Below are 12360 nucleotides of genomic sequence, written 5' to 3' on the forward strand. Positions count from 1 at the left end.
TCCCTTTACCCTTTACCTTTTTATGGCCTTTAAAATGTGTGTGTGTGCTTTTGTGTTTTTATATTGTAAACCGCCCTGTGATTCTCGGATGAAGGGCAGTATAGAAATTAAATAAGTAAGTAAGTAAGATAGAATAAAAGACAACCAACAAAAGTTGGTTTGGAAGATAGGATTGCCCAACAGCCATTTGGCATGGGAACCAAATGAAAACTGCACATTCTGGGGCAGTATATCTCTTGAGTACAAGATGCTAGGAGGCAGGCAGTTGCGTTTAATGTCTTGCTTGTAAGTTTCCCAGATGTATCTGCCTGCCCACTGTTGGAAACATAACACTAGGCTCGGTGGACCTTTGGCCTGATTCAAAGTAGGCAGCTCTTAAGTGTTCATTATTGACAATGAAAGACCAATCTGTGGTTTTTATGGTTCCAAGACAGAAAATACATCTTCACCTGATTGTGCTCTTATTGCTTTGCATAGACCAGGTTAAGAAGCAATAGAGTTTTGCCTCTCAGCTTGCCTGTTGAACAACTCCCTTGGCTTATGTGGCAGGGCTTTTTTGAAGAACTTCAAAACTTACCTAGACTGTGGAAACACGGAAGAAGGCTCAATAGTTAAGTGTGTAAGCCTCTAGTCTAATCTGGCACTTTGAATAACGCCCAGGAGACTTCAGCGAGCAGAGCAATGTGCTTCTAGCATTCTACCCTGCAGGAATTGGGCTAAAATGGCCTGTCAGCTAAAACGGACTCTGTAGAGATTGGCTTGAGCCAAATCCAGCAACTCATCCTGAGACAGGATATTCTACTCCGAAAACACCCTCTGTCCATTTATTTATTTATTTTGAAAATGTCAAAGGTAAAAGATGTCACAATTCCCCGCGATGGCCTGCTCCACTGCTGAAATGCTATTGAGGTTCACGCATCTTCAGCAACGTTTCAACCAAGAACTTGTTTCTTGTAGCTTCCTACCTTGACTGCCGCCCAGAGAAGCGAAGACCTCCTGCCTCAACCCTTGCCTCTTTCAAACCCCGCCCCCATCACCTGCGCACTTCTTTACGTGGTCTTAAACTGCAGAGGCTCACCCTGGCAATAGATGTTGCAGCATCAGCTGATGGACACAAATGCATGGACCAGTTCAGTGCATCTGACTATACACTGGCTGTGCCCTTTGGCTGACATCCCATATGCTGGCAGTACTCTGCGGTGATTGGCTGAGTCTGAAGCAGGGCTGGTTCCTTACATTTCAACATGTTGGAAATCCTTTGTGCAATGAACTGGGCTCCCTTCATACTCGGCGAGTCTTTCGCTGGCCAGGGATATCTGGGTAATCAACCCCTAACCAATCTCTGTTTCATTCTTCTCTTCTTCCCATCCCCAAGCTAGCAAATAGAAGGGATAGGAAACGGGGTGTTTTCTTTGTTCATATTACATACCCCCATTTTATTTTTTTTATATATAATTTTTATTTAATTTTCAGTTTTACAGTGTAAAATGCTCATTTAAACATCCTTAAAATATCAATGACTTCCCTTCTTCTCTTTCCATGGTTCATTTTGCGTATCATAAATCCCTGCATATTGTACAAAACCTAAAACATTCAGAATTCCATTATGACATCCATCAAAACTTATTTGCACTGTTGAATTTATCTCAATGCTGCCAACATTTTCAAGTGTACACAATTCCCCCCATGTATTCAATAAACGTTTCCCACTCTTCTCTAAACGTATGTTCTCTTATTCTATATGTTAGGTCTGTAATCTGTGATTAAGTTGCCATTCTTCTTTAGTTGGAACCTCGCTCGTTTTCCACAAGTGTCCTGATTTCATAGGGACAATACTGGAATCACAGAAGCCATCCCAGGGTTTTATTTGATCCCAGAATAACCTGGTTTCCCTTTTTCCTCCCCTCCATCTCCTGGAGAACAATTAAAAGTGGTGTGTGTGGATAGGTGCAAAAACAGAGTCCTGTTTATACTGAAAATAAAATACCTGCACAAAAAGAATTTTACAAGGTGGGTGTGAGGGTTCCCCTGTTTCTCTGCACTTAAAAAAGTGTTGTAGTCTTGTGGCTTACCAACATCACCATGTTTTCCTAGAGTACCCATGCAATCCACATTGTAGGACATAATTTCTGTTGGCATTCCAGGATGTGTGATGCAGCTGAAAAGCAACAGAGACTCTCAGACTCTCTCATTTAAGTGCACAGAAAGTCATCCACATCCCTAAATTTCAGGAAACTTTGCCCATCCATCCCAGAGTCATTGGAGGTATCTTTGCCTCCCCCACAAATTGCCAAACGACAACAAACTCTTCTGAAAATTGCAGCGCAGGACTAATAACTGTAAGTTCATCAATCTATTGTTGATTCAATTCTTTAGTAGAGTTGAGCTCTGGCAACTGAACCAACTGCGAAACCAAAAACGGGCCGGATTCAGCTAAATAGTTATGCTAGCGGGAGTCAGTGCAATGAGTCCTCCTGTCCCCACACTTTCCCCAAAATTGGCTCTGAGGGAGGGGGTCAGGAAAACCACTAGAACAGTTCGGGGCGGGGTGTGTGTGGGTGTAAAAGATTGTTCCATTGGCCACTCAAGGCTTGCATTGGAAAGCACAATATTTAAATTCCATCTTGTATTTTGTACTTTCTTTATTAGAAACATACAGATTGTATATTAGAGAGAAGCTCTTGAGAGCAAGAATTCTCCAGGATGTCGTACCGAAAAGAACTAGAGAAATACCGAGATCTGGATGAAGATCAGATCCTTGGAGCGCTGACGGAAGAAGAGATCAAGATGTTAGAGGATGAACTGGTGGACCTAGACCCTGATGTAAGTGATTTTAAAGGACAGGTCATGTGATACTTCTTGAATTGTGTGAAAACATCTACGTCGGGCACGCTAAGCAATGAAATATAAAGAAATAGGGGACCCTTCTGCTACTCTTTGCGGTGTTAAACCATCTTTGGATCTGCTTGGGCTTTCCTTCGCCCTCTTTCCCTCCCGACTCTCCTTGGGCGTGAGCCAGGTTTGATACACAGTCTATTTTGGAATCTTACACCTTCACTGTCTGCTTAATTTGAAGCAGACTCTTGCCTGCAAATGTCGGCGCCGCGCTCTGTTTGGTGGTGTCAGGAGTACTAGAATTGCCCCCTTGGTTCAGATCATAGAGTCATAGAATCTTGTTTAGATTTTTCCTTGGCAGGCGCTCCTGGTAAAAAGATGCTTCGTTAATTCCTTTTGATGATTCTACTGTTGCTACTGGGAAACTGAGACATGGTTTAAATGTTATGTGAACGAGCCTTGGGCTCCCCTTTCCCGCTTCCCCTCCAGTACACCTGCGAGGAGAAGATTGGAAGTACAGTACAGTCGTACCTTGATTGTCAAACAGAATCCGTTCCAGAAGTCCATTCAACTTCCGAAACAAGTAAACCTGCCACCAGCTCCCCCTGTTCCAGTCAGCAGGTGCAAAGAGGTGTATTTGCCACGCAGACATTTATTCCAGTTCCTCTGTACTGAGAGGTCAGAACAGTGGCAACAGATTTACTCACAGATATTTATTATTATGTTTTGGGAAGCCATGGTGTGGCTCCCTGGCTGAAACTGCCTGGCATTCATGGTGGGAGATGCAAAACCAGTAAAGATGGGGGGGAATGGAATGATATGTTCTGGAAAAGGGTCATGGCTGGCTGTTTGGAACCCTGGAGAGGATCACTCCACGCTGCGACATTTTGTTGCAGATTCCACTTACCTCTTTAAAAAGAACTTACCTGGTCACCTTCCCTACACACTGTGGATACAGACAGATGGGCACAGTCCGTGTGCGGTGTTTCAGTGGTATCTTATATTTAAGAATATGGGCTGAAAAATGATGGTGATGGTGTGTTTTCCCTCCCCTTCTCCGAAATCTAGAATGCATTATTGCCTGCAGGAATGAGACAGAGAGATCAAACGAAGAAAACACCCACTGGCCCCTTTAAAAGAGATGACCTACTCGCCCATCTGGAGAAGCAGGCAAATGAGATTAAAGACCGAGAAGATCTGGTTCCTTTTACAGGGGAGAAAAGAGGTATGAGACAGTCAAGTAACTATGCCCGGGTGTTTCTCAAGTTTGGGGTATGTGTTCTCTGGATTTTCAGTTCGCCCCACTGAATGAATCAAGGTGATGTTGAAGGTTAAATCTCCTTTTTCATATACCATTCATTTCAGTAATGGTTGCTCAGGCCAACTTCCCATTGACTTGGCCTGGTTCGCACATCACATTAAACCATTGTTCTTAAAGCAAACCATGGTTTAATGTGAGTGTGCAGCCTGTTGGGGCGCACTGCTCAAAAGTTCTCGCAGCACTCCTCCCCTGCTCCTCCCATACTGTGGACAAAAGATAGCAGAGTGCAGCATGCCTTGTTATCCAGATGTTGGCTTCTGGTTTCTTTCCACCCAATAAACCCCGAGTGCTAAGCCACGGACAAACCTTGGTTGCCACTAACGGCACAAGCCAGACTCTTGACTTGCTCACTCACATTAAATCGTAAGTGTGTTTTAGGCCACTGTGACATGAGAGATGCATGTAGATTGACGTTCGTATTGGGTTTAGGAATGCAGAAAATCCATAACCCGTCTCCAAGATTATATCCACTAGTGGCCAAAACTGTGGAAACCTTTTGGGGGAAATGTATTTCCGAGGTTTGATGGCTCATAACACTCTTTCTTTTTGGAGTAATAGCATAAAATTATATATCAATGGGAAGATAATTTAATGGAGAATGTAATGCAACAAAGTTTGTTCAATTATCTGCATTCTATTAAAAGTTATAGCCAAATAACCAGAAAAAGGAAGCACAAGTTGCTTAGGTTGATATGCAGTAGCTTTCCTTCATTTGAATGTAGCCAGTGCTTTTTTTCGGGGGGGGGGGGCAGCGGTACGCATACCCCTAAACTTTTTGTGAATCTAAGTTTGGCCTCATTGAGGGGCAGTATTTCAATATGAGTAGGAAAATGAGAGTACCTCTGTCAGGGAACTGCCATCAGAGGCACGGGAGAAGGAAAGGGTCTCAGATTCTGCAGGGGAAGGTCCAAGCGCTAGAGGGAGACTCAGCCGGGAAGAAGGGGAAGAGAATGAGTGTAACACCAGGGATCAGGGAGAGCAACAGGACAGGGAGGTGCAGGGGCTCCAAGACTCTTCGTTGGAAGTTAGCGAGGAGAGCCCAAGCACCCCGCTGCCCACGCCCACCCTGCGCAGGAGACTCCCGCGCAGTGAGAGGCGGAAACGATTGGGCGTCAAACAACTCTTATGTTGGCAACGCTTTAAGAAACGCCCACAGACAGATTCTACGAGTGACTAAGGGCAGCCACGCTAAGATGGGCTGCGCAGTCCGGAGGGTTTAACCAGGCAATCCGACGCTCAAACGGAGCAGGATTACGCACGAGTAACTCCCAACCACTACAACCTCTGAACATTTTTTAAGAAAAAAAGCACTGGATGTAGCCATTCTTCTGCTTGCACTCGGCAAGAGAGAAAGCCATGAGGCAGAGGGCTGATTTAGATGTTGTTCTCTCCATGTGGAGACTGTCAAAAGCCCTTCCCTACAGTGTTGGTCTGTGTGGGGCGAGTTGCATTTCAAAGGGCCTTGCCCAGTTTCGCACATCGCTGGCAACGCCACCGCTGGCATTTCCACTTCACAAACAATTGGCCAATCACTTGCTGCACTTGCTGCAGATCACTGCTGCTAGGAAGGGATTATAAAATGTACATGGGCCCACAGTAGTCGGAGTCATGGGGGTGCAGGTGGCGCTGTGGTCTAAACCACAGAGCCTCTTGGGCTTGCCGATCACAAGGTTGGCGGTTCTAATCCCCGCAACAGGGTGAGCTCCCGTTGCTTTATCCCAGCTCCTGCCAACCTAGCAGTTTGAAAGCACGCCAGTGCAAGTAGATAAATAGGTACCGCTGTGGCGGGAAGGTAAACGGCGTTTCCGTGTGCTCTGGTTTCTGCCACGTTGTGCCAGAAGCGGTTTAGTCATGCTGGCCACATGACCTGGAAAGCTGTCTATGGACAAACGCTGGCTCCCTTGGACTGAAAGCGAGATGAGAGCCACACCCCATAGTTGCCTTTGACTGGACTTAACCATCCAGGGGTCCTTTACCTTTTTATTTTTCTTTAGTCGGAGTCCCTACTCCTGTGAAAAGGCAGCATCCCATAAATGTTGAGTAGCCAGGATAAGCTGAATTACACGACCATGTTATGGCTGAGTCCAGGGAAGGCACAGCTGCCTTCACGCAAGGGCATCTCCTTGGCTATTGTGGTAAATGGGATGGTGGAGAGGATGAAACTTGTGTCTGATCCAGCAATGCTCTTATGTTTTAATTAGACATGCATGGTAGCAAAATTCCATACGCTTCAGGTTACATACGCTTCAGGTTACAGACTCCGCTAACCCAGAAATAGTGCTTCAGGTTAAGAACTTTGCTTCAGGATAAGAACAGAAATCATGCTCTGGCGGCGCATCGGCAGCGGGAGGCCCCATTAGCTAAAGTGGTGCTTCAGGTTAAGAACAGTTTCAGGTTAAGAACGGACCTCCGGAACGAATTAAGTACTTCACCCAAGGTACCACTGTATATGCTTTTTAAAATCTAAAGTGACTAGACAGGGCAGTACCATAAAGGATTTCAAAAATTATTTTTTCCTGATCTCGAGAGGCAACCAGGGAGCAGTTGGTTCTTTGTGAGGCCTAAATTTAGCCACGCTCAGCCTTCGAGCGGCTTTCGGGATAGCGTGGTCTTTGTTCTCTTCTCCATTCTGCGTCGCGGGGCAGCAAGGACAAAAATAGCCCCAGTGTCACATTCCATGCCTGGAGCAATGAGTAGGCTATCTCATTTACAGGCGTCTCCCAGATTCTTTTCTTTAAAAGTGCCTCTCTTTTTTTTCTTTCTTCAAGCTGCTCGTGTTTTCACTTTTGGTGTGAATCTTTAAAAATCCAGCTTTTATGGAACGTTTATTGAACTTCTCCCCCCCCCCCTTTTAGTGGAAAAATAACTAAACAGGTATTAAAAATAGATAAACTTTTCCCCTCTAACCAACACCACCTTGTGATCTATGTACCGTATTTTTCGCTCTATAACACGCACCAGACCATAACACGCACATAGTTTTTAGAGGAGGAAAACAAGAAAAAAATATTCTAAATGAAATAGTGGATATATGATTTTTGTGGTCCATGCTGTGGCCACAGACATGTGATCTGACAGTGAGTTTGGAGTAGCCCAATGCAAAAATCCTGAGGATCCATGTGGATCCATGCTTTGTAACCATGGAGGAGGGAAGGAAGGGGGACCATGGATCCTCTGCTCACGACTGCAGCAGATCCCCCCCGCCACCCGCAGGCATTCGCTCCATAACACGCACAGACATTTCCCCTTACTTCCTAGGAGGAAAAAAGTGAGTGTTATGGTGCAAAAAATACGGTATTTTTCCTTACAATATAGTGGTTGATTGTTCTATACTATTTTCAACCCTTTGTCCCTGCTCCTGTGTGTGTGTGTGTGTGTGTGTGTGTTTACTTTGAAGATTTTGCTGAAAGGACATCTGTAGGAGGTCCCTGGTTGTATCCAGAGCTGGTGAGGCTCATTTGACATAAGTAGGAAACCGAGCGTTCGGTACAATTGGCCCCCTCTTGTGGAATGCTCTTCCGATAGAGATTAAGCAGGCGCCTTCTGTACGAACTTTCAAACATTTGCTGAAAACTATTCTGTGCTGCCAGGCTTATGCAGACAATTAAGGAAAACATTCTTTGTAAAAGTCAGCTGCTGACCTTTAAATTTTTTCATAATTTGTTTGTCATTTTTAAAATTGTATTGTTCTTAGTTTTTTTTAAAAAAATTGCAGTGTACAATTATTTTTATAAATAAAATAGATACACAAGATTACATATCTCCTATCTATCTGTGCCATCGTTACTACTAAAAGCCCTGCTAAACAGTACAGTGGTACCTTGGTTTTTGAACACCTCTGTTGACGAACATTTCAGAACTTGAATGCCATAAACCCGAAAGTAAATGCTTCCGTTTTCGAACATGCCTCAGAAGTTGAACGGCTTCCGCTGAGTTTATATGTTATCTTTCTCAATTTTCTCTATTAAATTTGCAGAACGCCCTTTGCGCCTCGGTTTTCGAACATTTCGGAACTCAAACGGTCTTCCGGAACGGATTACGTTCGAAAACTGAGGTACCACTGTATTGGCTAACCCACTTTCTTTAACATTAAATTGGAGTTCTTATCAAACATCTCTTTCTTTCTTTTTTTCCAAATGACTTAATTGGGATTTAATTGTCCCCAGATTCAGATACTTTTTACAAGTGTAGGAGGTTTAAAGTTTTGAAAGTGAGGCGAGAAAAGCCATGGGCTGTTAACATAATAAGCAAAAATAAGATCATTTTGGTGAGAGGTAAGGATATACATAGCAAGAGTAATAAAAATAAATTGTTATTTAGGGGATTTGAATTTAATTCTATATTATATACCGGAAACATGGGAGATTACAAGGGGTCGAAAAAAAATATGGATGTACCGTGCCATATTGGAAGCAAAAAAACTTGTTTTGATGAATTGGAAGAGCTGCAAAAAGATCCCATTGAGCACATGGATTGACAATATGGACAGACTAGTTACATACGAACGAATTGCATATCGACGCAAATTAAGAATGGATAAATATGAAGAAATCTGGAAGGAATATTTAAGTGATAAGACGGACAGTGGTGGGAAGTAGGGGGAGGAGAGGTGGGGAAATATTGTTAAAAAGGTGGAGTTATAGGTATATCAGTACTCAAATCTGAATTGTTAAATTGTATTATTAGTGTTATTGTGGTTTTTGTTGTATGTGTTTTTTGTGGTTGCTGTTTGTATTGAAAAAATGATTAAATATTTTTTTAAAAAACAACATAATAAGCAAAACGGGAACAGTATAAAACCAGGGTTCTGGAGTTTGAGTGAAGATCAGACGAAACACAGTGTCCCTCGCTTGTGGGGTGAGCAGGGAGAGAAAGGCTGAGCGATGTCCCCACCTTATTTGGCAGATGAAGGCGGGTGGACGGCAGTAACAGTACCTACCCTGCCGGCCTTCACACAACAAAAGCCCCCTTAACTAGCCTACCTTGCGCCCCGTAAGCTAGCCTGCTCTCTGGTGGAAGTCCCTGTTGCCAGTTTTGAAGTATGATTCAGCTGTCAGCCCAGTCAGGCTCTGTACACAAAATGGTGAGGGGCCAGAGAGCGCCGTCCTGTCCGTTGCCTCAGGCACCAAAATGTCTTGAGACATCCCTGGGGGGTGAGCCTGGCTCCTTCTCAGCCTTGCAACTGAAACAAGAGATGTGCATACCAGCAAATCCAATGTTGGCACGGCTGTCAGACTTTGCCTCCTCGCGGCGTTGGGTACCTTTATTTTTTAAAGCACCACATAAAGTTCGTGAGTTTCTTCACCTTACAGATTTTTCAGTGCAAAACTGCTCAGAAGGTAAGAGAGGTTCCTTAATGCCGTCGCTAGGAGGTGGGCAGCAACCGACTTTTCCACTTCAGCCTTGAGGAAAGGTATTTTCGGAGAATTTGGCTGAATGCAAGGAGGGTGTTTCCAGAGTAGACCTGCTGCTCTGAAAATAGGTAAAAGGTAAAGGACCCCTGGTTCTCGAAGCTACAAACATGAGTCTGACCAAACTGCGGGAGGCAGTGGAAGACAGAAGTGCCTGGCGTGCTCTGGTCCATGGGGTCACGAAGAGTGGGACACGACTAAACGACTAAACAACAACAAAGGACCCCTGGATGGTTAAGTCCAGTCAAAGGCGACTATGGGGTTGGGGCGCTCATCTCGCTTTCAGGCTGAGGGAGCCAGCGTTTGTCCACAGACAGCTTTCTGGGTCATGTGGCCAGCATGACTAAACTGCTTCTGGTGCAACGGGACACTGTGACGGAAGTCAGAGTACACGGAAACGCCATTTACCTTCCCACCACAGCGGTACCTATTTATCTACAGTGGTGCCTCGCAAGACGAAATTAATTCGTTCCGCAAGTCTCTTCGTCTTGTGAGTTTTTTGTCTTGCGATGCATGGTTTCCCATAGGAATGCATTGAAAATCAATTAATGTGTTCCTAGGGAAACCGCCTTCAGACCAGGTCCGGGGACAGTCTGTCCCCGGACCTCTTCTAAAGGCTGGGGGGGGGGGACAAGGGCTTTTCTTCCCACCCCCAGCATTTTAAAAAACCCCGGGACAGCAGAGGACTTCTCCGCTGTCCGGGCGATCTTAAAATGCTGGCGGGCGGCATTTTAAAATCGCCCCGGGACAGCGGAGGACTTCTCCGCTGTCCGGGGCGATTTAAAAGCCCCTGGGAAGGCAGGCAGGGAGGACAAAGACTCGCCCCCCGCCTGCCTTCAGAAGAGGTCCTGGACCTCTTCTGAAGGCGGGCGGGGGGCGAAAGTCTTTGCTCCCCCCCATCTGCCTTCAAAAGCCCTCCGGGACAGGCAGGCAGGGGGGAGCAAAGACTTTCGCCCCCCCGCCCGCCTTCAGAAGGTGTTCCCTCCCCCCCGCCCGGCTTCGGAGCACCGTTCCGAAGCCGGGCGACGGCGGGAGGTGTTCCCTCCCCCCCGCCCGGCTTCGGAGCACCGTTCCGAAGCCGGGCGGCAGCGGGAGGTGTCCCCGCCCCGCCGCCAGGCTTCGGAGGAGGTCCGAGGACAGTGGGGAAGACGCGCTGCGCTTCCCCGCTGTCCCTGAGATTTCCCTATGGGCTGTCGTCTTGCGAAGCAAGCCCATAGGGAAATTCGTTTTTCGAAGCGCCTCCAAAACGGAAAACCCTTTCATCTAGCGGGTTTTCCGTCTTGCGAGGCGTTCGTCTTGCGGGGTACCACTGTACTTGCACTGGCGTGCTTTCAAAGTGCTTGGTTGGCAGGAGCTGGGACAGAGCAACAGGAGCTCACCCTGTCATGGGGATTCGAACCGCCGACCTTCTGATCAGCAAGCCCAAGAGGCTCAGTGGCTTAGACCACAGCACCCTCTGAAAATACTGCACTGCTTGTTACCCTTTGCTATCCAGTGATTATATATCCTGTCGTTTTATGTACTTTTGCTTAATCAAAACATACTTGCATCCCTGTCAGTAGGATCAAATTTTAACCTTTGGGTTGGGACACAGTAGCTGTTGTTCTTGGTGCTACATAATTCTGTTTACTAGGGTTTTGTTGCAAGGAAACTTAAATCCCTGTCGTTAAAGCAATTGCCACGAGACTGATGGCCCTTTTTGTATTTACAGGAAAAATTTGGGTCCCCAAGCAGAAGGCTATAGATCCTGTTTTGGAAAGCGTAACTCTGGAGCCAGAACTGGAGGAAGCACTAGCAAACGCCTCAGATGCTGAGCTCTGTGATATCGCTGGTAAGACACGAGACTGCCTACATTTGGCTTTCTTTGTAATTATCCTTATCGGTTTGGAAGCCACCTCACTACGTTCAGTCTGTATGTGCTGTTTCATCCTCCAGTTTTGAGTTTTTTTGGGTGGACTGTTCCCCCCAAAAAATGTAAAGGGGGGGAAACTGGATGTACATTTCCAAAATGTAAGATAAAAAACAAAATAAAAACTACATACAGCAACAGTGTTTTGTGTTGTGTAGGCTCCTATGATGTAAGTAATGGGCCCCGCCTCCTAGCCTGCTCCCTAAAATATCACTGGTTTGCTCCTTTCTATATCAATTACTTTTATAAAATACATATTTTGTTTTGTGCAAATGGCTTTAGATACCTATTAGGTCCTTAAATTACTACATAGCATATATTCAACACAAAAATTTGTTGTTGACAAAGGACAGCTGGACATATAAAGGGCCCTATTATCTTCAGTAGCTTAGGTCCTCATCAAACCTAAATCCGACCCTGGCTTTCCTTATATTCTTACTTTCCTGCATTGCAATGTCAGAGCGTTCTGCACTTTCATCTCTTCCTGCCCACCTTCCAGCAGCAGCAGCTGATGTGGTGCAGGGAACCATAGGGCTCTATGATGTGACAATACCGGTGAGTGATGCTTCCTTTTGCCATTGAGGAGAGGGAAGGTTACCGTGCAGCTGCCATTTTCAGCGTTGCGTCCAGTTTTGTCAGGGTTTGGACTCAAGAGGAGGAGGATTGGTGGAGATCACAAACGCCCTTCTCCTGACACTTCAGGAGGAGGAGAGGAAGACACCATTGATTTACACCAGGGGTTTGAGGAGTTTGAGGGAAGTCGCAGCTCAGAGACAGGCGAACAGAAGAGTTGGGAAGTATTAGAAGAAGGGTGGGGGGACTGCGGCAGGGCAGCCAGCTGACACTTTGTCACCGGAGAGTATTTCTGATTCCCCTTCCCCCAG

At 45.7% G+C, this 12360-nt stretch overlaps 1 protein-coding gene across 6 annotated transcripts in view; it reads left to right on the top strand.

Annotated features, from left to right (window-relative positions):
* Positions 1-12360, top strand: part of TMOD1 (tropomodulin 1) — a 39856-nt gene that overhangs the window by 13993 nt on the left and 13503 nt on the right. For all 6 annotated transcript variants that reach the window (XM_083481930.1, XM_083481931.1, XM_083481927.1 and 3 more), the window contains exons 2-4: positions 2650-2823; positions 3904-4060; positions 11279-11398. In XM_083481930.1, coding sequence (XP_083338056.1) covers positions 2704-2823; positions 3904-4060; positions 11279-11398 — 397 coding nt within the window. In that variant the 5' untranslated portion in view covers positions 2650-2703. The remainder of the gene's footprint in view (positions 1-2649; positions 2824-3903; positions 4061-11278; positions 11399-12360) is intronic.

Source organism: Podarcis liolepis (assembly GCF_965112155.1).
Source record: "Podarcis liolepis genome assembly, chromosome: 17".
Lineage (NCBI taxonomy): Eukaryota > Metazoa > Chordata > Lepidosauria > Squamata > Lacertidae > Podarcis > Podarcis liolepis.